This window comes from Peromyscus californicus, unplaced genomic scaffold (genome assembly GCF_007827085.1).
Source record: "Peromyscus californicus insignis strain IS unplaced genomic scaffold, ASM782708v3 Scaffold_16__1_contigs__length_79575227, whole genome shotgun sequence".
Lineage (NCBI taxonomy): Eukaryota > Metazoa > Chordata > Mammalia > Rodentia > Cricetidae > Peromyscus > Peromyscus californicus.
This window is the reverse complement of record NW_026294458.1, coordinates 75,836,318-75,861,988: the sequence shown is the minus strand read 5'-3', so window position 1 is coordinate 75,861,988 and position 25,671 is coordinate 75,836,318. Positions and strand designations below refer to the sequence as shown.

General features: G+C 43.1%; 1 protein-coding gene and 1 long non-coding RNA gene across 4 annotated transcripts in view; one reads left to right on the top strand and one right to left on the bottom strand.

The window, feature by feature from the left end:
* The window catches only part of Dyrk1a (dual specificity tyrosine phosphorylation regulated kinase 1A), a 133,154-nt gene that overhangs the window by 36,635 nt on the left and 70,848 nt on the right, over positions 1 to 25,671 (bottom strand). For all 3 annotated transcript variants that reach the window (XM_052741277.1, XM_052741275.1, XM_052741276.1), the window contains one exon: positions 229 to 428. In XM_052741277.1, the coding sequence (XP_052597237.1) occupies positions 229 to 351 (123 nt within the window). In that variant the 5' untranslated portion in view covers positions 352 to 428. The remainder of the gene's footprint in view (positions 1 to 228; positions 429 to 25,671) is intronic.
* On the top strand, positions 15,518 to 19,231 carry LOC128112281 (uncharacterized). Its single transcript, XR_008218932.1, has 3 exons — positions 15,518 to 15,775; positions 17,231 to 17,263; positions 17,344 to 19,231. It is a non-coding gene; the product is annotated as an uncharacterized LOC128112281 (long non-coding RNA).

Genomic DNA, 25,671 nt, shown 5'->3' with positions numbered 1-25,671 from the left:
TTCCAGAATGAGAAGTTGTGGCTGTTTATGAGTATCTTTCAATACTCATGTTAAAGTGGTGGAGAGAACCAACACATTTAAACACAAACCGCTGCACATCATGCTTTGTTTACCAAGGCTTCCATTTAACAGGTAAAACTGAACGGCACTCTGCCATTTTACTGGTCTAGTATTTTCAAAGGGATAAGCTATAATTTCAACATCATCTCTGATAATTGATGAAATTACCTGGTTAGTTAGAGGTTGTGGCTGAATCTGGTCAGAATATGATAAGGCAGAAACCTGCTGGTCACTTAGATTTGGCTGGCGACGGTCACTGTACTGGTGTGAATGGGGCATCTGTCCAGCCATCTGAAGGCCAGCAGCATGGAATGAAAATGACGGTGCAAGCCGAACAGATGAAGGTTTGCATGCTGAAGTCTCTCCTCCTGGAACAGACGAGCGGAGGGTTAAAGTAGTCACAGCCTGATGGGTGTGTCACTTGATGTATCTCAGACACTAAATTAGTACTTTAGGACATCCAATATTATTAAAAACCTTTGTAACAACCAACAGGCGTAGTCGTTCAACGTAACAGTTATATGTTAAATATGGTATAAAACACAGAATAAAATTAATATAAATTTCTTTTTAGAAAATCCCTTTGAAAGTTTTTTTTATAATGAACAATTAACTTTAAAATATTACATTTATTTGTTTACTTTTTAAAATTTTTTTGAGTTTGTGTGCACGAGCTCACACATGCCATGCCATAGTGCACACGTGAAGGGCAGAGTGCAACCTGCAGGAGTCAGTTTCTCTCCTTGTACCATGTCTTGGGGGTCAAACTCAGGTCATCAGATTTGGCAACAAATGTCTTTCTCTGCTGAGTCATCTCACTGGTCCAAAAGTAACAACTTTTAAAACTGATTTTCCCTATGAAATTCTTAACACTTAAGAACCAACCCTCTGGTGTGAATTCTTGAGAAGGGCCTTGCCAATTCACCAGCTGCCCACAAACACATCTGAAAGCAAAGCTAGCAATCGGCACCCCTAGCTAGTCAAAGAGCTACAGGGACGCTCTCCACTGATGGAGGCAACCAAGAGCTGAGCAAACAGATATTCAAATACCTAACTCAACTTAATTTGAGGATGCTAGATTCCCCTAGACGTTCCTAACACTGCCCTAACAAAACTTAGACCTGGCAAGCTCAGATGGGGGGGGGGGGTTGTCCAGTAATCACTCACAGGTAAGCTGGAACCATGATTATAATAATACCCACAGCAGAAAAGGAAAATGAACACTGTAGCAGTCCACAGAACTGCTGATGGCCAACAAAAGCTAATACTTTCTTTAAAAAAAAAGTTTCCTATCTCCAGCCAAACTTGTGATTAGAAAAGGCAGATTTAAAACCCTGGTCAAGCCGGGCAGTGGTGGCGCACGCCTTTAATCCCAGCACTCGGGAGGCAGAGCCAGGCGGATCGCTGTGAGTTCGAGGCCAGCCTGGGCTACCAAGTGAGTTCCAGGAAAGGCGCAAAGCTACACAGAGAAACCCTGTCTCGAAAAACCAAAAAAAAAAAAAAAAAAAAAAAAGTGGATGGATAAATAACTAAATAAGTAGATAGATAGATAGATAGATAGATAGATAGATAGATAGATAGATAGATAGATAGGTTGGAATTTGTTCTCTAGTCAATAGCAGTAGCAGATGATGCAAAAATAAGCAATGTCTGACCACACAGTAGACCAGAGGCTCCCAAGATACTTACTTTCCCAGTTATTTTTGCTTTGTGTTTTTTGTTTGTTTGGTTGGTTGGTTTTTCAAGACAGTTTCTCTGTGTAGCCCAGGCTGGTTTCTAACTCAGAGATCTGCCTGCCTGAGCCTCCCAAGTGCTGGGATTAAAGGCATGCCACCAACACCTGGCTGCTTCGGTTCTTAAAGATGGGGGGGGGGGGGAGGGAATTTGTGTAGGCACTCTGGTGTTTTCCTGTACGTAAGTGTTACATGTTAGGTAGAAAAGCACCTGCTACTCTTTTTACAATCTGCCATTGGTTATCAATGAGTGGAGAGTCTCTTCTGGGATTTTAAAGTTTTTTGGTGTTGTGTACACAGGGATACTTGACAGGTGTACCTGACATGTTCACATCTACTTCATACTCAATTCTATGTATAAATGTCAGAAATCAGTATGTTCATTTCCTCCCATGATGCCAAGAAATGTAAGATCCACTCATTATTTCTTTCCTACGATAAAACTCTAAAAAGACAAGCTAATGCAGACATTTCTCTCAAACTGACCCTGAATGGAGCAAATTATCATGTATGTGTTCTTCCCAAGGCTTCTACCTTCCATTTACACTCAAATGGTAACTTCACAGTGGGCACAGCAGAAATGATAAGATAATGAAGCACTAGGTTGAAGCATACAAAATTGTTGACATATAGCTTCCTTTGGGGTCTACAGTAACCATTCTGTATGATTCACCCAGTACCTATCATATTACAAATGATCCTTATCCCATTAAACTAACAAGCAACTATAATATTTTAGCCTAAGAGTGTACAACAATATACACCGTCATATCAAATGATAGTTACCTGATAAACTTGTAACATTGAATTCTTCGCTCCATACTGAAGCACATATGCAGCATCCTATTTGTACCTCTCCTACCCTTCTCAATTGTGGGGACTGTTTTTAACCACAAAAGCACGTTTTAACTTTCAAAAACCCATTAAAATGCTGTTGCCAAATTAACAGCTTGAAAACTAAGTGTTCTCAATGTGTTGTAGGCAGAGCTACAGTGGCTGGAGAGCAGGTCCCTAGTGAGAAGCAACACTGGCTGCATGGACTAGGCCATCAGCAGACTGCTGGGAGCTGGTATAGGATACCCTCACTACTGCAGACCCAAGGAGAGACCAAACTAAAGAGCCTGAGGAAGGCCTCAGGAAGTGTGACAAGGAGCAAGCAACCCTTGCCTCTGGTACTTGCCTCGTCTCATGGTCACTGGCCTAGAGTACACCACACTCAGCTACCCTGATAGGTAGGTGTCTCTACTACCACTGTGCGGACACAAGACCAGTGACTGCACTGTTCTATATTAGAGTTTAAAGAGGTATAGCCAACACAAGAACAATACTAAGGAACAGATAAATGAAAATAATTCAAGTTAATCCAAATTAGAGCACCCAAATATGTAAACTCTGAAGCCAGACTCTTAACACGAATCCCTTAAGAAACACCAGGAAAAACCAGGCTTGCACAGAATAAACCTACAAGAGTCCCTAACAGCAAGAAAGAAAGTGTCCAAGAGAAAAAAGTGAGAGGAACATGCAGCTGTGTTTTAAAGGATGGCTAGAAACAATGGATTAGGAGAATAATGAACGGAGACCCACGAGAGCATGCTTGATTATTTCACCGTCAGCACCAAGCGCGCACGCCCCCTGCATTCAGGAAGTAGTTTTCAATGACTGAACCCACCATGAACTGAATCTATTTATAAAGAAACAGGTGAAGGGGAGGGAGAGAGGGCAGGGAAGATGAGGGAGTCACTCTACAAGTGAATTTCCCGAGTCAGAAGTAAGCAGCGGCTTCTCAGGCAGGGCATGGCTCTCTCCTGTACAGGAGGTCTCCGTCTGGGCTTCACAGCCCAAGCAGGGCAGTGTCATGCTCTACGGTTGCTGGTGTTAGGTAAATCTATGTTAGCATTAAACCACACATCAACTGCAGCTTTGCTGAATCTAATGATAAGGTCTAGTTAATAAAAGTGATCTTACACTAAGGATAGATGAACTGACTTGTAGTGACCAATATATGTTGCTACATGAATCATAACCACATACATATCCATAGACACATGCACATGCAGACATTTTCACCTACTAGACAAAATATTTAGTTGTGCATAGAAACAATGAAATTGCTTATGAGACATAAACAAAAGCCTGTGTTTATTAGTATGAAATATTAATGAAGCCAGGCGGTGGTGGCTCATGCCTTTAATCCCAGCACTCGGGAGGCAGAGGCAGCTGGATGGATCTCTGTGAGTTCGAGGCCAGCCTGAGCTACAGTGCAAGTTCCAGGAAAGGTGCCAGAGCTACAGAGAAACCCTGTCTCGAAATCAGCATATCAAGCTCTTAGTAACAATGAGATATGACACAAGCCTATATCATCTCAGACTTCCACATGTGACCACTTTAAAGTCCCCGCTACCAGACTACCTCATTCATCACAAATGACTACAGAACCGGCCAAGACATGAAGTAACTGTTTTTCAGACATGTTGGAGACATCTATGATCACTCTGTCATTCTATCTGGAGAAAACTACAGAGCAGTATCAAGTATCAGACTCACATAAAACAGGGCAGCATTGCTGAGCCAGGTGGACAGAGAGAGAATTCGAGACTGGCAGGACTGAATGGGTCACCCTGGACTCTCATCTTCAGCTAAGCTACACAGTAGAACCCATGAGGTCAGGCAACAAAATCTATCAGAAAGCTATGAGCTAAACAATTATCAAAGCCTGCATGGCCAGCGTGACACTGTATTCCAACCAACGAGAGTGAGTAAACCAAGATAAAAAGCCACGGAAACCCAACAGGCCAGACAACCATGTTTTAGGTTCATGGCTCACCTGGTTCTATCCTAAAATAAAGGCCTTCTTTTTTCTTTTTAATATTTTATTTGCTTTTATTTCATTTGCATTGGTATCTTGCCTGCATGTATGTCTGTGTGAGGATGCCAGATCCTGGAGTTAGAGACAGTTGTTAGCCGCCATGTGGGTGCTGGGAATTGAACTCAAGATCTCTGGAAAAGCAGTCAGTACTCTTAACTGCTGAGCCATCTCTCCAGCCCAACGCTTGACCTTCTTATCACAGACAGAAAGAAAAACAAATCTCAAAGGGTGAAGACACAATTAAATACTCTTCAAGAAGGACAGCAAAATCTAGATGCCCTACAACACAGCACATACACTGTGGCATCAATCAAACCCATCAGGCCAGAAAACGCAGGAACTGCAAGAGGTGTAAACATTCATTATCAAGAAATAGTAAAATTAAAAGACAAAAACTGCTACTGTAAGTAAACAGTGAATCTTATTAGAGAAGTGTAACCTATAAAAGGAACCACATGGAAATTCTAGAAATGAAAATTTCAGTCACTTGACCTCATGGCAGACCAGACACTAGAGAAAATCAGTGAATGTAAAATAAATCAATAATAGAAACTCAAGAAATTCGGAAGTACAGAGAGTAATGGGAAAAGCAAGTACAAAGTACTGAAACATCCAGCCAAATCACTGAAACCAACAAAACAGTCAGAGGGCTTTACACACACACACACACACACACACACACACACACACACACAGGAAAACCACTGACTTAGGAAAACCAATGTGCCATATCGGAAGAAAGGAAATCATCTTCAGACCACCAAAGAAAGAGACCTCCTGCCTACACTTCTCTCTCCAGTGAAAATATCCTCACAAAAACGCCAGCAAAGTAATTTTTCAGTCAGTGAAAGAATTCGTCAACATCAGATCTGCACTCAACAAAAAACTGTTCAGGGAGTCATGGAAGGAAAATGGCTGCAGACAGAATCTAAGGTCCACACAGAAAACTCCCATACACCGAGAAGTACTTCTAAAAGACAACTGTGTGCGCAGAAACAACATGCTGTGGCGCTCCTTCCATCTGTAACACTAAATGGATGACAGTCACAGCACAGGCTGAGCAAGGGAAGTGGAAGCGGACGGCGGTGCACGAGCGGTGTGCACGGGAAGTCCAGGACAACAACTGAGTCGGACAGCTGCAAAGACAAGAGTCCCAGAGAACAGTCTGGACACCCGGAGGTGAGCATACAATGTCAACATTTAACTTACTGCATGTTTCACAGTACTTATCTCTGAAGCACTATGCTATCCTAAAAGCTACACTACAGAAAAGTTTCTTTAACTTCAGAGCAAAAGGACTTTTTCCTCCCAATCACAAGAGGTAAGCTAGTTCCTTACTGCTGAAAAGAAGCTAAGAACTTAATTTTTAATAGAACATGGAATATTAAAATGGTCCCTGAGATATAGATGCTGGGTGCCCTAATTATTGTACTGGCCTAACTCACATGTGCAAATTTGTATTTTCTCTAATACCCCTAAACTATTTTTAAATACCAAAAATACAAGGCATTCATTTATAGATGCCTGGTATTTATAGATACCAATAGCATTAAATATTCCAAGTGGAGAAAACAATTTTTTCTGATGGTACCCATACTTCTAAAACATTTAAAAAATAAAACCATCTAAAACTTTTCACCCTTTTTAGGGGTTACCAAACTCCTCTGAGCCCATTAGGAATTTGGGTGGGTGGAGAGTCTTGAGAATCAAAGACAGGCAGGTATGTCATGTCTCAGGATAAAGTCTGAGGGGGGAGTAAGCTCTGAAGAGGGATGCTTGATGGAGGAGGAGGAGGATGACATGGGATGACAACCTCCACCTTACCTGGCAATGGTAGCGCATGCCTTTAATCCCAGCAGCTACAGAGGCAGGCGAACCCATTAGAATGACGCCAACCTGATCTACAGAGTGAGTTTCAGGAAAGACAGGGTTACGCAGAGGAACCCTGTCTCAAAAACAAACAAAACAACACCAAACAGAATTGCCAATGCTCTCTGTTGGTCTGGTGGCTGCTGCTCTGATGCATTGTTCCAATGTGCTGCTCTGTGCAGGCAGCACCTCTCCTGGCCCTCCTGCCTCAGGGGCCCCAGGGATGACAACAGCCATAGAACCTCCTAAGTATTCGTTGCCTAATAGACAGTAAATTAAAAACCTGAGTGATAGAATCTGCCATTAAGAGATTTAGCAATGCCAGCATAAAATGGAAGACGGTCTATATGCCAACAAGAAGACTGGCCGACAGTTCTTAAATCTTCACAACAAAACTTTCGAGAAACGTAATACTAATGCTTTACTAGAAACATTTCTCATTAAAAAAAACACAACAGCTGGAAAACGGCTACTTACATAATCATATTTTAAGTTTGAGGCAAATGTAATAAGAAAATAGTTAAACTTTGCAGCAGTGGTTTATGATCCGCAGTGGCTTAACTAAGCACTCAGCCTAAGGCCCCAAGAAATTAGGGACACTGTTTTTCAAATGTATCTATTTCCTAATTAAGAAGAGCTTACCCACCTTTCAGTGACAAACAGCATGCTCATTTCTGGGAGAAGCCGAGTGTTAGTTCTGTAACTCAGAGCCCTGAAGGAACAGCCCATGGCTCCTCTGAACAAGCGACAGCTGCTGAAGCAGTCCTCTCCCGGCAGAGTCCCAGCACAGAGCACAATGCTGCCCCCATGTAAAGTCCAGACCAAAACCATACCCCCTGAAAATGCCTGACATCTATAACCACTTTTAAGGATAAACAGGGTTCGCAGGATTCTAGATTTCCAGAGAACAGTGAAGGTTGCTCCAGCATCATCCAAGTTAATAGTATTGAAAACGAGAGGTAATAACAGGGGTCCTGATGAAACTGCTTATAGGCTAAACAACATTTACAGCCCAAATTCTCACAAATATGTAAGGAATTATAGAAAAATTCCTTGCTCTTCAAGCTGATACACTATACTGGTTATAATCAAATAATTCTATAAAACAACCTAGTAAAGGACTGTCCTTCAGAGCAGATAGTAATAGCAAAATGCTATTCTCTAAAAATGTTAATGTTACAATGATGTGCACGTATGTGCGCGCACACGCGCGCACACACACACACACACACACACACACACACACACACACACACACACAATATACATATAAATTACCTCTCCCCTACACCCTCAGTTTCTCTTCAGACCTGACACCTGTAACTTGGTCAAGGTTTTACAACACATTAATGGGATCTTTCCAGTGATGGGCAAGTACAGAGACACTAAAAAAAAGTTGACTGGTTAGCTGCTTATTCCTCAGCAGAAAAGGATTAAAAACACAGAGAAAGACAACCAGAACTAAACACAGTAGAACCCTACCAACCACAGGCTGCCAGACTTTCAACTGCGCCACAATAATGCTGCGGAAAAAATGCCTAAAGCCATGACTAAACTCTAGGTAGAGTCTCTGCTTCAAGCCTTCCTCTGCCTTCTAAAGCAAGTTCGGCAAAAGCAGCTAAGAAAAACTTAAAAAGAAAGAAAACTTTTCCCTCTCCTATCCCAAGGATAAACAGAGAGCCATGCACATACTCCTAACCCTTTTCAGTCCTAGTCAAGCAGCTCTTAAATAAACAAGCTATTTTTAAGTCAGTTAAGTACTCATAGCTTAACATTTAAAATTATCCAATGAGGTAATCATTTGGCTTAATGATTTCAACTAAAACACCGTGGATTTACAGAATTTCCATTTCACAACCCCTTCAAAGACAAGGCATTTACCCAAACAAAGACACTTAAAAGTTAATCATGAGTGGCATGTGCCTTTAATCCTAGCACTTGGGAGGCAGAAACAGGTGGATCTCTTTTCAGTTCGAGGTCAGCCTAGTCTACATAGAGTCTGAGGCCAGCTAGGGATACACAGTGAGACCCTGTTTTAATAAACAAAAAATAAATAAAATAAACCAAATTAACTACAGAATAATGGTTTTAATATTTAAGAATAAAAGCCCCTCATTAGAAAGTCTATTTCTTTTTCTTTTCTTTTTTTTCTTTTTGTTTGTTTTTCGAGACACGGTTTCTCTGTGTAGCTTTGCACCTTTCCTGGAACTCACTTGGTAGCCCAGGCTGGCCTTGAACTCACAGAAATCCACCTGCCTCTGCCTCCCAAGTGCTGGGATTAAAAGAAAGTCTATTTCTATAGTAAATTTCACCCTCTTCATGTACATTATGCAAAAGCAGTTAACATTTCAGTTCTATACCTAGCCAAAGTAATCTAGAAAATACTGCTGTCCAAAGGCTGCATCCTATCCTAAATCCATATGGCAGTACTCTAGCCTAAATGATACAATTAAAGTCACTACAGCAGTCTCCCTCTCTTCACCCAATAGCACTCAAAATCACAGAAGAAGGGATGCTAGCAAATAAAGTGTAAGAAAAGCTTCACGCTCGGTGATCTAAAGTAAGTGTGTAGCAACCAAGTTTCCCTTTCCCTTTCAAGAAGTACATTTTTACAAGCAAGAACTCTTGATAGTAACAGTGGATAACATGGGTTTCTACAACACTTTACCATAGTTCTGTGCATAGTTGTCAACAATTAGAGCAAAGAATAAAAAGTAAAGCCAGGCGGTGGTGGCGCACACCTTTAATCCCAGCACTCGGGAGGCAGAGGCATGCGGATCTCTGTGAGTCAGAGACCAGCCTGGTCTATAGAGCAAGTTCCAGGACAGCCAGGGCTACACAGAGAAGTGGGTAGGGCGAGAAGACGACACATTTACCAAACTCTAACTTTGGGCCAAACTGTGGCAGTAAGCCACAAAGCCAGAGAAACCTTGTGTGAGGCTCCGCTGCAGCCAGAGTTCTGCAAAGGAACTGGGTAGCAAGTCCCTTGGTGGCACCTCCTATGAAATGGATCCTCAGAAGGCACAGCAACAGGATTCCAAAGCCCTCACTACCCTATCGTGCCTCAAGGACAATGGTGGGAAATCCTACAAACTCCTCCAAAGGGAAGAGTGCTGGATGTGCAGAGGAACGAGGATGCCATGAACCAGCAGCAGCAAGTGTCAGGATGAGAGGAGAGGGAGAACATCTCCTCCAGGCACAACCTACGGAGGCAGCTGTGGCCATGGGGGAGACAGGAGATTAAGTAAAGCATGCATGCAAAAGAGAATTCACAAGTTTCCAAAGGCACATTTTTAAAACAAAGAAAAAAGGCCCTAGTTATCAGTAGCCATGAATTTCGTGATCAGCTCTCAAAGAGCCCTGTGAAGAACACAGAACTAGGAAGTCCTGCACAAGCTGCCCCAGGCAGCACCTGCAGCTACCTTTCTTTTAAGCAAAAGCTTAAATATGACCAAAGAACACAGAACAAATCAGGGCTGGAAACATAAGTTGGCTGCAGGTATAGCTCAGTGGTAGAGCTGGACTTAGCATACACAAGAACCTGGACCAAAATGAGGGACATGCTGGGAGTGGGACTGGGGTCAGAGTTTAAGTGGAAGGCTAAGCCATGTGGACTTGGTGAAGCAGGCTAGAGAGAACGTGTCGGGGAAGAAGCCCAAGAGGTCCCAGTCAGCATGCCATTTGTTGTTAGCTACTGGGTGACTTTGCATAAGTCACCTAGATCTTTACCTCCCTTCTCCATCTCAAAAATGGGCTAGTCAGATCATTTAAACATCATTACTTAAAATGATAAATGTACCACCAAAAAAACAGACATGATAAGCAAGAGGAAAGAGTAAGAAAACAGAGAGAAGTAGTGGTTTACTTCAACAGCCTAAATATGCAACTGTCAATGTCTTTGTGAGGTCAGTGTAGGAAAGCAAAGCCATGGATGAACAGACACCATGAGAGCAGATGAAGTCCACTTACTTGGAAACCTGTTGAAATAACAAGAGCCCAGTTACCAAGAACAGTGGTGACTATTAGTAAGCAGAAGAGGTAACTGAATTAGACGGTGCTGTTTCCCCAAATGTATCCTGACTTGGAATTCAAAGACTACTTCCTGGTATACCCCAGCTGTCTTTACATTTTCTAGTATAAGACAGTTAAAACTGTTTAAAACACACACACACACACACACACACACACACCCCGATGTCAGTTCCAAAATAGGGTGATAGAGAGTGCTGTGGATATAGCTATGTATAAATAAAATGCTAATTGGCCAGTAACCAGGCAGGAAGTATAGGCGGGACAAGCAGAGAAGAGAATTCTGGGAAGTGGAGGCTGAGGCAGGGAGACACTGCCAGCTGCTGTGAGGAGAAGCAACATGTTAAGATACCGGTAAGCCACAAGCCATGTGGCAACTTATAGATTAATAGAAATGGGTTAATTTAAGATATAAGAACAGGTAGCAAGAAGCCTGCTACGGCCACACAGTTTGTAAGCAATATAAGTGTCTGTGTGTTTATTTTATAAGTGGACTGTCGGACTGCTCGGGCTTGGCGGACCCGGAGAGAAAACTCAAGCTACAAGAGAGGGCTCAGCAGGCAGGAGCATGTACTGCTCTGGCAGAGGGTCTGAGCTCAGCTGTCAGCTACACAAAAGTTTCTAACATTAGAATACTGATCTTTTCTATTGACCCTAGGGTCCTCTTGAGTCCTGTTTTCAGTAACACCTGAAGATGGAACTCCCTCATCTCAAAGGTTTGTGAAGTCTTTGTCACTCTTCTACAATTTCATTCTATTAAATGACTTCCATGGCTTCCAAAGCTACTATGAAAAACGAGTATTGTGGGCCTATGTTATCCTTGAAGAGGACTTAGTCAAAGTGATTAATAAGTGTATAATTATCACCAAGAGATAATTTTAGAAAAATAATCTCACTTTATATTCAGATACATGTTATAAAATCTCAAATATAATAAATTCTAAAAATCAGATTCAGTAAATAAATCTTTAATATATAAATACTTCTTTCCAGCAGAATGAAAACTAAAATAAAAATATTGGCACACTACAATAGCACTTTTCCTACTTCCCATGTTAGCAAGATGTTTTTCTTTGAAGTCATTTGGAAAACACTATAGGCCTTTGGGGTGGGGTTGCTGGGGATTTGAACTCAGGTCTCTGCACTGCTCTAGCCACTAAGAAGTCTGCCGCTTACCCAAGTTTAAGACTTTTAAAATGACCCTCAACTACTTGAATGCTGATGCTTATCTAAAATGTTATCAGGGAACAGTTATAAAACTGTTGATACCAACAGACTAACTAACCAAAGTATGTCCTCTTCCAAGGGCGTAAGTGACCCCCAGCCCCGTGACCTCAGCACGTCCTCCAGCATCAGAGCTGCCTCCTGTGAGCTCCCACCTCTCACTACTCAAGTACAGTAACATGTTCAACTGCTGCACAGCAAAAGCAAAAATCCCTGACTCCACATGTAATCTTCATAGCAGATTCTTACATGCTCATTCATTAAGCCTGAGCCAGGCTGTCACTCAACACTGTCCAATGCATTAGCTTGCAGTCTGTGTGGCTACTCAGAACGAAGATATGTTATAAATGTAAAGTACTTCATTAACATCTTAAATTTGATTAGATTTAAATAATGTATTTTAGATATATTGGACAAAATTATATTATTATTAAAATAATCTTAATTTTTTTTAGTTTTAAAAAAAATGTGATTGCTTAGCTATCTTAAGTTATGTGAGTGGTTGCTATTTAGACAGTGTTGTTCTAGGCAAAGTTCTAGCATTACTGACACAAATGTGAAGGTAGTAAGCAGGGCCTCAGCCTTCCAGAAAGTCTGCATTTCACTACACATGAGTAGGAGGCATCCAGGCAACTGCCATCAGAGCAGAGGGTTAGTGTTCTCAAGCAGAAACCGGTAAAATGGCCCTGGGCTGAGGTGAAAACACCTGCCTTCCTTCCCTCATCCTCCTCACTATCTCCACTGATGGCAACCAGGTTGTTTCCAGTGCAAAGTCAGGAGAATGGCAGTGGCTGCTGTTACAGGGGCACCTGCTGCTACAGAAAAGCTTCCAAAGCTAACTGCAGCCTGCTCTGAAAGCAGGGAATACTATAGTTAACACTTGAGGGGCTCAAGAGCAAGCAGGAAAGCCAAGTTGGACCCAGTTCTATAAACAGCACCTCCACCCACTCATCCACTCAAGTCAGAGACCTGTCTCACTCTTTCCTTCTATCCCTCAACACACTCTCTCCCTCTCCTCCTCTTCCTCCCTCCCTAGCCCACCCCCCAGTCAAACTGTAGCAGGGCTCTGGCCTGAAACTCATAACCCTGGATTGCTTCTTTGCTGTCTGTCAGGCCCCAGGCCTTCAGCTGCGTCTCAGAAATCTCAAAGCCCCACCTCTTGAACACACAGAGCTCTGCTGGCTAAGTGCTCGCACCCCTCCCATTTCATTTCCCACCACTCCGTCTCCCAGGAACTTTTGTCTCAACTACATTGCCCTGCTTGCTGTTCTTCAACAATGCTAGACAGGACACAATAGTTTTCTTCGTTCAGAATGCACAGCTTACTCCCTTTTCTGCTCCTAAAATTCTGAACTCAAATTGTGAGAGCCAGATCAAATGTCATCCTGAGAAAACTTCTCCTAGAACCTTACTAAAAATCTTATTTCACCCTTCCCTTAGAATGCTGTTCTTAACTTCCACAGCAATCATGCCACATGCTAACGTCATCATTATGCTCTTGAAATATAATCAGGACCTTTGAAGGAAGAATGGTCTTAATTATTTCTGCATTCTCAGAACTCCAACAGTGCAAAGTCTTAAAGGTAACAATGAATTAATGAGTGAAAGAAAAAGCAATTGTGGATTCTCTACCCAAGGTTTCCCCACTTGGGCTGAATAGGGCACTCTTCAGGAGATCCTACACCTCCCTGGGTTCAACTATATAAACACTGCATACCAACTACATAGAACTTCTCTACTCATATATTTTCCTATGCAAGAGTGTCATACCAACTCTTAGGGAACATAAACGACACTCAAAAATAGTTCAGGAGTGAGCAATACCAACATCACCGTAACAGGAGGCTTGTGATGAAGAAAGGCTTGCAGATGCATATAAGGTGGTCAATGTCAAATGCAGAATGGAACTATTTCCCATCTTACAGCCCAGCACACTTTCCTATGGAATACCTTCTTAAACACATACCTTCATACGGGGCTACTTGGAATGTGGACACCCTTCACGTGAAGCCATATAGGGGAGAGGGAGGGAGAGTCATGCTTACAATAAAGGAACAGGGCCGTCTGCTTAGCATGGCACGCAGGGCACTTCTTCACTGAATCATGTATGAGCCTGAGCTTTCCCATACTAACTCGAAGTATTTTATCCATGTGTGCATGTTTCAAGAATGTCTATCCAAAATTCTAAACTCTTAGCAGAAAAGGTGGACTGTCTACACTGTTCATTACCAAAGCTATGTTACAAAGACAAGGACAAAGAGCCACATGTGGCATCCTCAGCTGACTGCTCCGATGGCTTGAACCAGTCTCCCCTGCTGCCTGATACTTTGATCCTGTTCCTTTAAAAATCAGTTTAAAAAAGAGAAAAAAATCAGCATAGAAAAAAAGGGGTTCTCTATTGGTTGACAGTCTTAAAAGTCTCTGAACACAGTCTTTTAGCCCCACTACTTTAGACCTGTGGGGGTGTGCCATGGTGGGGCACAAGGCAGAATGAAACTGTTCCTTGCATGGCAGACAGGAAGAAAAGAGAGAAGGGGAAGGAAATGATTCCATAAGCGTCCTCAAGAGCGTGCCCATGGAGCCCTTAAAAGACCTCTCCCCACACCCACTCTTAATTCTACGTATTCCTTTGTTCCTCCCTGGGAGCAAGTCTCTAACACACAGGCCTGGAAGACACTCCAGATCCAAACCACATCAGCACTTACATCCCTCTCACGGTCACCAGTTTTCCACTCTACTCTGTGCCTGATTTTTAACCTGCTCAGATGTTTCTTCTGTTGTTACCAGAGACTGGACTGTCATAGTAACTTGAGTAATTGGAAACCACTCCACAAACGGTAAATATGGTGTGGGGAAGTAGTTTTAGAATATACAGTTTAAAAAAGGAGCATGAAATACAAAGCTGATCAGAGAACAGTTCCTGTCTCATAACTGTATTGGCTAGTTTTACGTCAACTTGACACAAGCCAAGTGTCCTTCTGGAAAAGGGAAGCTCAACTTAGAAAGTGGCCCCACCAGGCTGGCCAGTGGGCATTTTCTTGACTGGTGACTGAAGCGGGAGGGAGGGAGGGAAGGAGGGAGGGCTCAGCTCACTGTGAGTGGCAGCACCCCTAGGCTGGAGGTCCCGGGCTCTCTAAGGAAGAAGACTCAGCAAGCCTGTAAGCAGCACCCCCCATGCCTCTGCTTCACTTCCTGCCCTGCCCTTCCTGAGTGAGAGGGAAACTACAAGTTTGAGGATGAAATAAAGCCTTTCCTTCCCAAATTACTTTGGTCATAGAATTTTACCACAATAATAGAAAACTAGTTAAGACATTGATGACATTTGTGGTAATTACACTCACCAAGACACTGGGATAGACAACAGTACTTACTTTTCTTGACTGTGGCAAGAAGACTCTATTCCCAGGCACCCTTGCACTTAGCATGGCCAGGTGACAAAAATCCAGCCAACAGAATGCCAATGAAAGTAAGGTGTGGCACACCAGCTCCGACACACGTAAGCCTGCTTTGTGTTAACATCTACACTCTTTTCCCATTCAATGACTGACTACCAAAGCCCAGAATGACCTTTAGGTACGTCAGGATTCCGACCACTCCTCCGGCTATATGGCTGCACATGCACAGTTCAGTAGCCAAGCGAGAGAAATCCATAAGAGGCGGACCGCAGGCCCCTCCCCTTCCTCTTCTCCTTCAGCTCTCTTCTCCTCCCCCATCTCTCCCTCCCTCCTCCTCACGTCTTTCCAATAGGCCTGGCCACGCTCTCTTCTGTCCCTCCCCTCTCCCTTCTAATAAAACTCTGCTCTGATAACGGGTTTTGTCGTGCCTCACACAGTGACAGCGCCACTTACTAAACCAACATTGGTGCTGTGACGAAGCAGGCTCTCCCAGCGCTCTGCGTCTGGAACCCTGTGTCGAGGTTTTGCTCCATCTGCCCACTTTTTTCATTTGCCCAGCTGCCGGACTGCGACGTACAACACACTGGCTGCCCAGATTGGTGAGTTTCCCCTTCCAATCCCTTGCCATTTCCCACAACTATAGCCTGAAATATATTTCTCACATTGGACCCCTAGGGGATCCTCGGGCTGTGTACCACAGTTCTCTCTTGACAAAGCACTGAATGCTGTCAGACTGGGGGGGGGGGGGGGGGGGGCGGGTTTCTCCTGGTACGTAAGCTCCCAGCCCTCACCCCTCCCTTGATGAAGGGTCAGGTAACTTGTGCTGCTAATTTATGCTGGTCCACAGATCTTTCCCTCCTCTCGGGGATGCCTGAGACGGGAGTCTTGGATCCTGTTTGTTGTTTTAATGTTTTCTCTCCTCTCGGCTGCAGTCAGAGGACATAAAGGCTTCCTCTTCTTGGTCCCATTCCTCCTCTGAGAAATGTCTTAAGTATCCCTATTTTACATAAATATGGCCGCATAATGGCTGCTTGAACCCCAATATTTCACGGGAATTATCTAACTTCTACCAGTGAACGGGCAAATGAAAAGAGTTACCTCATTCCCAAGCTTTGACCTAAGCTCTGAACCCTCCCTTTCTGAGTCTTCTCTCCTGCCCACGGTCAACCTGAACCTGAGGAATCTCTGACTCCTCGGCTTATCTGACCTCCGTTCTGTTCTCCAGTACTGGGCGGGCCGCTCCTGCCCGACTCTGGCTCCCATTTTCACTCTTACTGTCACCCGTTCTCAGCTGCCCTGAGAAGCAGACAGGTCTGGAAGCAGGCTAGGATGCAGGCAAATGAGTTTACTATCAGGACCCACATTGGGATTATAATAATCCGGATGGCTCTCTAGCCAGAGATCAGTTTATAGCCTGCCTCCTGGCAGGTCTTCCTAAAGCTGTCCTCAAACTGGCAAACTATCACCAAAAAAAAAAAAAAAAAGTAATTCAAGACACAGAATAAAATCCATCTCATGTCTCCCAGAGCTTCTCAACATCAGGGCTAACTTAAGCATCTGGAGAGAGGGCCTCAAACCCCACAGGCAGAAGTCTCAGCTGTGGCAGTTAAGGAACCATGGGAGAGATGAGAAAACCCATGAACAGAATTGCCAAATGTTGGCACACGCTATCCGAGCAGCTGCATAAGGGCTTCCAGGTCCCTGTTTTAAATGTGTGCTAGAGAAGGCCACGCAGGCTAGTGTGTGCCCTGCCCCTCAGGCCATCAGTTGAGCCTTGTTTGAAGTGCCACCTAGAGAGATGCTGGTCAGCTGACTGCCCTCATGCACCTCGTGGCATGGGGACATCAAAGACCTCCAGCAGACCTCCTAGGCTTGGCCATGGACCACAGGGAACCCAGGATGCAGCATGGGCGATCTGTTTCCTTCCTGTTGGACATCAAGCCACTTACTCAGTCCTGAAGGAGTTTTGGGGTTCCACCTCTCCTTCTGATTTCCCTATTGTTGGGGTAGGGGGACAGCCTTACCCACCTCACCAGACTTAATTGTACTTTCAGGGGTACCTGATGGGAAGAGAGTTTCCAGCTAAGGTAGGAGCTTTCATTTCGTTTGCCCCCTCCATGTGCCTCACTCCAGACCGGTCAGCAGTGCTTCTCCTCTTCATGCACAGGGACACAGACAGGGCCCTGCTCTCTCTCTCAAGTTCCAGAGGACCTCAGGATCCACTGCCTTGTCACCAATTCCAGAAGAATGAGGTCTCACCCCACAAGCTTTTCTCTTCCTGGTTCCCTCTTCTAATTAACTACTCAGCTAATTGTTACAAGATCACCATAGAGCTGGAGTCCAAGGACCATCAGGTATATACCCAGGTGGTAAGGAACACTAACAGTCCAGAGGTATTTAATATTACTCTGTTATATTAAAGTCTGTATTTTGCAATCTATTAAATGCCCTCAGCAATTGATCACCTGTGTCTCCTGGATGCCAAACTAATAAAGGAAGCGGGTGCCTTAAAATAATCTGTCTCTGATAAAGCTTATCTCAGGTAAAATTAAAAACATGTTCCATCTCTCTCTCTCTCTCTCTCTCTCTCTCTCTCTCTCTGTCTCTCTCTCACACACACACACACACACACACACACACACACACACACACAAATCAATATAAGCAGAGTACTAAACACTACAATGTCATGGTCACCAGCCCAAGACTTTTAATTTTCTCGTGGCTGCTTCTTAATGTTTAAAATTTTTTCCTAAGCTCCAGAAACCAGCTTGAATCCATATGGACAAGTCAGATCTGCTTCAGATAAGTGCAACCCAAACTTTCCTGGTCCCGGGATTCCCTCACCCCCACCCTCCCATCCCACCCCACCCCCACAAAGGAAAAAATAAAAATAATAATAATTCTTTTTTCTAAGCTTTTCTCTGTCTCACCAGCCCCTCTCAGATACAGGCAGCCAGAGTCCCAGGCCAAGAGGGATGATGGACAGGTCTAAGGCAGCACACGACAGCCCATCATCCCAGGACGCCTGTCTACCTCAGAAGCCCCCTTCCCTACACCCCCCCCCCCCCAGGAGTCAACCGATGTCCACCAAGTCAGCTGGAAGCAGTTTTCAGGAAACACGACACCCCATACCCGCCCACCTGCCTCTTTTATAAGCAAAAAGTCTGAAATGTTAAGATTCCAGCCACTCCTCCAGCTCTATGACCGCACATGCGCAGTTCAGTAGCCAAGCAAGGGGTCTTATGTCATATCATCCGTGCACTGCGCACAACAAGGTCATGCAATCTGTGCATGCATGTGATAGCTCCGTAAACGTACATGCACAGGGGAATATTTAAAAAGCCAGTCACAGATTCCTGCCCCCTCTCCCTTCTCCTCACGTGTCTTTCCAACAGGCCTGGCCATGCTCTCTTCTTCCCCTCCCCACCCCAATAAAGCTCTGATACTGGGTTTTGTCATGCCTCATGACCTTTCTCGCACGGTAACAACGCTGCCTATAAAACCAACAGGGTACTTCTTTTGGTATGAGATGCCTACATTTTGTTTTGAACAACTATGGAACAGCAGTTACACTAACAGCCAATGGAACAGTACAAGTGATACTGTACTGTACTGTTAGCCAACTTTAGTAAGTACAGAAATATCAATCTCAAAACACTTCACAGGAATGCTATTTCTGTTTGGAGACACCAGTCAGAGGCATGCCAGTGAGAAACTGAACTGACACAAAGCCTAGAACACACTTCTGGCTTCACACCAGTGAGAACCCAGACTGACACAAACAAAACCTAGAACACGCTCTGGCTTCACACCAGTGAGAACCCAGACTGACACAAACAAAACCTGGAACACGCTCTGGCTTCACACCAGTGAGAACCCAGACTGACACAAACAAAGCCTGGAACACGCTCTGGCTTCACACCAGTGAGAACCCAGACTGACACAAACAAAGCCTGGAACACGCACACGTCTGGCACAGAAGGGGCAACTCATTTCTTGGAGAAGTATAAAAGCACAGAGTAAGGAAGTGGGGCAAGAACAAAACTGGGACACATCTTCAATTCACATTGAATAATCTCAACTTATTACATATGTCCTTCCTTTGTTCAATATTTGAATTCAAAGAAGCCTACTATATATATAATATATATATATATAATATATATATTTTATATATATATATATATATATATTAGAGTTAGTCATGATCTGTATCAGAAGAATGGAATGCCTCCATCACTTGTGTGAAAACTTTCCATTTTCATCATAATAGCAAGGTCAGGTTATGAAGACACTATTTATCCCACAGCTCAGTAAGAGGGCTTCTGTAAACACACCAAACACCTCACCTCTGCAGTTCATTCAGAATATTTAGCATTTTGCATAACATAAAACTTAGAACATTCATTTTCCCAAGGTTTTTTATGAGAATATGACACTAGGTCCCCCAACAAGAATTTCTTGTACTGTACAATTTGAAATAACAATGATAAAAAGTGGTGACACACACTGTAGCACCAGCACCCTGGAGGCTGAGGCAGGAGGATGAGTTTGATGTCAATCTGGATTAAATACTGAGTTCCAGGCTTAGCAAGATATTAACTCTGGGGCCATCAATGAATGAATGAGAGAGAGAAAGGTATAAGAATAGTGTATTTAGGCCGGGCGGTGGTGGCGCACGCCTTTAATCCCAGCACTCGGGAGGCAGAGCCAGGCGGATCTCTGTGAGTTCGAGGCCAGCCTGGGCTACCAAGTGAGTTCCAGGAAAGGCGCAAAGCTACACAGAGAAACCCTGTCTTGAAAAACCAAAAAAAAAAAAAAAAAAAGAATAGTGTATTTAAATATCTAGCATTTTGCATAACATAAAACTTAGAACATCAACTTCTTAGTTGACAGAAGATCCTCTTAATCCTGCCTAAAATAATTTATATTAATCTTAACGTAACTAACAAACTAATAATCCTCATTTGCATTTCTGGGAACCCAAATCACTGTGTGAAGGAATATGATTTGAAACAAAACATGTTTTAAACTTATTAGAGGAAAATCTGTATCTCAGCTTCCGTGAAGCAAGAGACCTGACGAGCAACCTTGTCTAGTTTACATAGATGTCTATTAACTCATAATTTTAATACATAAAACCATGACACACATTCATATCTAGAAACTTAGAATAAATGCTCTTCTGAGGCACAATAGGTTTATTCCTTCAAAGTAAAAACTGATTACGGCCACACAGTGATCCTACACCAGGAGGTAGAAGCTACCCACCACAACCCAGAGCTCTAAGTCCGAGACACTTCTGTCGGCTCCTCAGAAGAAACTTCACTTTCCAGCTCCAAACCTGGACCATGCTTTTCAGTCAAATGGCTGGCAAAGCCTTGCCCAGGGATCAGAACTATTTACAATTTAATTTTGGAGAATTTCATGCATGAGTACTGTTTCCATCACCTCGACCCTCCCTCCCCTCCTCCAGCTCCTGCTGTGCACTCCCACTCCCTGTTATGACTATTAGTGCACACATATAAACATACATGCACATGTGTGCTTGTGCAAACACATCCTGGGAGTCTGTTTAGGACAGAACACCTGGGACTGGCTCACCTGTCAGGGCTGTGTGACAGACACAGTCTCCACCTGCATCAGCCACTGGTGCTGCGGTCACACCATAGTGGCTAGAAAACCCAATGAACACAACTGTATACACACACACACACACACACACATCAACAAAACAGCAGCACAAGCCATACTAGAATCTTGGGACTCTGAAGTAAAGTCAGTTTCAGGCACTGGAAACTCATATTTATTTGTGTATGTGTTCATTACTATAATCGTGCCTGTATATAAAGTTTTATCTGTCAATATCAGACTTAAAATAATTCATCACTTTGTTCTGCATGTTTCTATGGATAGGAATGTTCTTGAGTGACAGGGGAACAATGTGATGGAGTGGGAAGGTGAGTGCACACTCCTGTGGAGGCCAGAAGACAACCTCGGATGCCATTCCTCAGGTGCAATCCACCTTGATGGCTTTATTGCTGTTGCTGTTTCTCTGTTTTGTATCTGTTTTTAGACAGTCTTTCGTTGACCTGGGGCTTTCTGAGTAGGCTAAACTGGCTGGGCAGTGAGCCCCAAGGGTCCATTTCTCCCCTCGCCAGTGCCAGGAGTACAAGTGGACACACTGTCAGGGGTAGCCAAACTGTCCTCACACTCAGACTCCTCCTGCCACAGCCTTTCAGCATTTGCCTCCCTGTGTGAAACACCACAACCAGCTCAGCTTTTTAAAAACATGGATTCTGGGAACAGAATTTAAGTCCCTCATACTTGCAAGGCAAGAACATAATCAACTGAGCTATCTCTCATCTTATAAATGTCTATGTGATATGAAATACCATAGACTTGTATTTATCTGCTAGTAAGTCTTCCTCTCCAACTATAATCAATCAATCAACTGACCCTGAGAATGAACTGTTGCTTCAGGCAATGATCAATCTGCAGTGAACGGACAAATAACAGGCACCTTCAAAGATTAAGCTTTGTGAAGAGTGTCAGTGGGGTGGTCAGCCACAAACGGGATAAGAGCGGCACCACCCCCACCCCCAAGGCTCAGGGACCACTGTGAAAGAGAGCACAGAACAGGAGCGAGGAGAGACTGAGAAGGACCAGAGCAAAGGAGCATCTTCTGAACATGGCAGGACCGCTAGACTCAGGAACTCACAGCAGCTGTGGCTGCCGCACAAGATCAAACTGGTCACCATTCTAACTGGAAGGGAAGGGGTTCCTGAGTTCCCATCCCTAACCAGCTGACCGCACAACAGGGAGGGAGAGCCAGTCTTCTTTAAAGGTGGTAGGTGAGCCACGCTCCAATCAATGGCCCAGTAACCAAAAGTATATTGTAAGCACAAACTGGACTTGGTGGGTTATTATATAAAAGGAGGAGGAGGAGGAGGAGGAGGAGGAGGAGGAGGAGGAGGAGAGGAAGAGGAAGAAGAAAAAGAAAAGACAAGGAGAGGGGGAGGGGAGGGGAGGAGACAAGAAAGAAGAAAAGTCAGAGGCTACCCCCACATGAATACCTAAGCATGAGCTGAACAAGGACAACAACCGCCATGCTGGAATGGATTTAAATTACAGAAGCCCACTCTTTTTAAAGAGGTTTCTAGGCTTCCAGATGGAGAACCGTTAAGCTTCCGCTCCAAATGGGGAATAGTGTGAAGCTGTTGAGGAAACGGGAGGTTCGCAGGATCTTCTTCTGCACAACTGTGACCAACAACTACAGAGAGCAGAGTATAAAGACCTCAACTCACCACTCAAAAGATACAGGACGTAATACAATAAAACCACAAGTCAACACAAGACGCTACAGAAACCACAAAGGAGCTTCTACTCAGCTAGTCTTGGCAGGTGCCATTTAAACTCCCCACCCTCCATGGCATGTGGTGATGTGGAGTCCAAGAGTCCTCTGGAAAACCTCCCAGATTTACCATCTCTGTGTTACCATGTTGCTCTTAAAGTAAGAATGTGGGGACAGAGGCATATTATGAAACGTCATTGATTTAAGGTTTGCACTTGGTGAAGGACTCTCTACTCAGTAAGCTCAACTTAAGAAAGAATGCATCCCTGACTTACTACTAACATCCTCCAAACTGAACCCCCTGGCTTGATTTCTAAACTCGCAAGCCTTCCTGGTTTGATTCTTTGCTAAAACATCTCATTCCTGCAGCCTGTCTACTCAGATCAGATACATTTATTTACATATTAACTCAAGCAGCCACTAGTTACCAAGTACTACTACAGGCGGTGCTGGGGTGAGCAAAGAACCCTCTCCAATCTGCCACAGCTGCTGCAGTCAGGGCTGGAAGCAGGTAGCGCTCGTGAAAAGATATTATTATGAACTCCTTCAACACTGCTCATTAGTAAATGGCTTTTAAACGAGAGAAACAGAGGGAGGAAGGGGAGCAGGCATTCCGAGCAAGAACAGAACACCAGTGAGAAGAACCTAAGGCCACTCACATGCAAGTGCAGGGACCCCAGGGAAGAGGCTGCGATCTCAACTGCGACACCTTAGCCCCCAGGTCCTCAGACTATGAGATTCTTTGGAAACAGTTTGACAAAGAGGCAGTTAGGTTAGTTAAAATAAAGTCACTCAGTAGACACTAATCCAATCTGACTAGTGTCTCCTGGACATGGAGTCAAATACTAAACAAAACTGTAATAAATTCAATCAACAATCTTCCTAAAAGGACAAATGCCATAAACAAGTAGGTTTTATTTCAGAATGCAATGTCAGTTTAGCAATGAGATTCAAGTTACTTAAAAAAGAAAAACATAGAATAGTCTCTACAGATACAAGAGAGAAAACTGATAAATCCAACACCATTTTAGATAGAAAAAAAAAAGCTTTAATGAGGAATAGAAAGTATTTTCCTCAGTGACAAACGTGGTGATATTTTATTTGTGCACCCTAATAAAGGTTATCTGGGGATTAGAGGAAAAAGCTAGCCACTATATTAAACATAGAAGTCAGGCAATGGTAGCATACACCTTTAATTCTAGCATTCAGGAGGCAGAGATTCATCCAAATATCTCTGTGAGTTCAAGGCCAGGCATGGTGGCACAGACCTTTAATCCCAGTGCTAGTTAACCATAGAAGTCTGGAGGTCTATACAGACAGACAGGAAGTGATAGGGCTCGGTGGAAAGAGGAAGTGATGTAGCTTGGTGGAGACAGGAAGTGAAATGGCAGGGCACAGAAAGGATGTAAGCGTGAGTATACAGGAAGTCACTCTCTCTTGGCTGATGATTTCCTAGCGGTAAGAATGTGGCTGGATTCTTTCTGCTTCCCTGATCTCTCAGTTTTCACCCCCAATATCTGACTCTGGGTTTTTTACCAATAAAACCATTTAGCGATTCATCTTACATACAAAGGATACTGGCAAAAAGAAGAAAAAACATTACCTCCATCTGACATCACACTTAGAAGTGAAAGTTTAAAACATCTCCCTTCTAAACCAAGGAACAAGAAATAATCTCGTTTTTCTGCATTTCTATTCAATGTTATATTCCATGTTCTGTAAATTTGTTCTATAAATATTCTCTGTAAATATAGTCCATGGAGACTTCAGCCAGTGTGGTACGGTAAGAAAAAAAATATAAACAACCAAAATGGAAAACTGTCTCTCAATGGACAATTATCTCTGAAGAAAAAACTATTTGAGTCGGGCGTGATGGTGCAGGCCTTTAATCCCATCACTTGGGAGGCAGAGGCAGGTGTGTCTCAAGGCTGCTGGTCTACAAAGTAAAGTTCCAGGACAGCTAGGGCTACACAGAGAAACTGTCTCAAAAAAAACTGGAAACAAACAAAAAAATCTATTTGAGCTAATAATACAAGATTAATATAGGAAAAATCAACATATACATATATATTACTAACTACAATTAGAATCTGGAATATAAATGAATTTATAACATCAAAAATGTAAAATATTTTTGTCATAAATATGATAAAATACATATCAAAGATTTCTAAAATGAAATAATCTTGAACTGGAAAAATTAAGTAAAAATATGTAATATGTGCAGAATCTAAAGAATCAATACTGTTAATAATTCCTCCAAAATTACTACAGACTCAACACAATCTAATTCAATGTACTAGAGGCTTTTTTGAAGAAATGAACAAAAGAACTTAAGAACTCAAACAGAAATGTAAGGGACTCAACCAGCTGTAACAACTTTGAAAAAGAACACCAGGATTAACGTCACCTTACTGAAGTACTAAGGCTTCATCATTGGCAACTGATACCAGCATTGAGACAGGCAGATTAATGGGACAGAAAACACAAGATTCACAGGAAGACATGCACATAACTGAAAATGGACTATGAAGATGGCATGTAACAGTAACTCTCAAAGGACAGTCATTTCCACAAATGGTTCTACAGGACAGTCTTTAGTTTAAAACAAAAGATGTGACAACGATCAGCAGTGAGCGACACTTAGTGTGCTCGTAGAGGACCCAAGTTCAGCTCCCAGCACCCACACAGCGGCCTGCAAACATCTGTTACTCCAGTTCCAGAGTGCCAAATGCCCCCTCTGTGCATCCTGCACACAAGGAGTACAAGCGCACGCAAGCGTGCGCGCGCACACACACACATACACACAACAGACAACAACAACAACCAAATTATGCTTGACACTAGCAAATATCAACTCAAAATGAATCACTGACTTAAAGATAAAATATAAAAACTATATATCTAAGGAGAGAAAAATCACAGGACCAAAGAGTCTTTTTGATCTTAGAACAATTAAATCAAGATTTGGCAAAAGGTCAATTTTTAAAAGAATCGAATTAATAAATAAGACTTCATAAAAATTTTAAACATCTAATCTTTCAGACACTTAATGAAAGAGAAGCCATGGAATAAAAGGAAATTCCTAAAAATCACATACTGGTTTAAAAAAAAAAATCTAAGCCGGGTGGTGGTGGC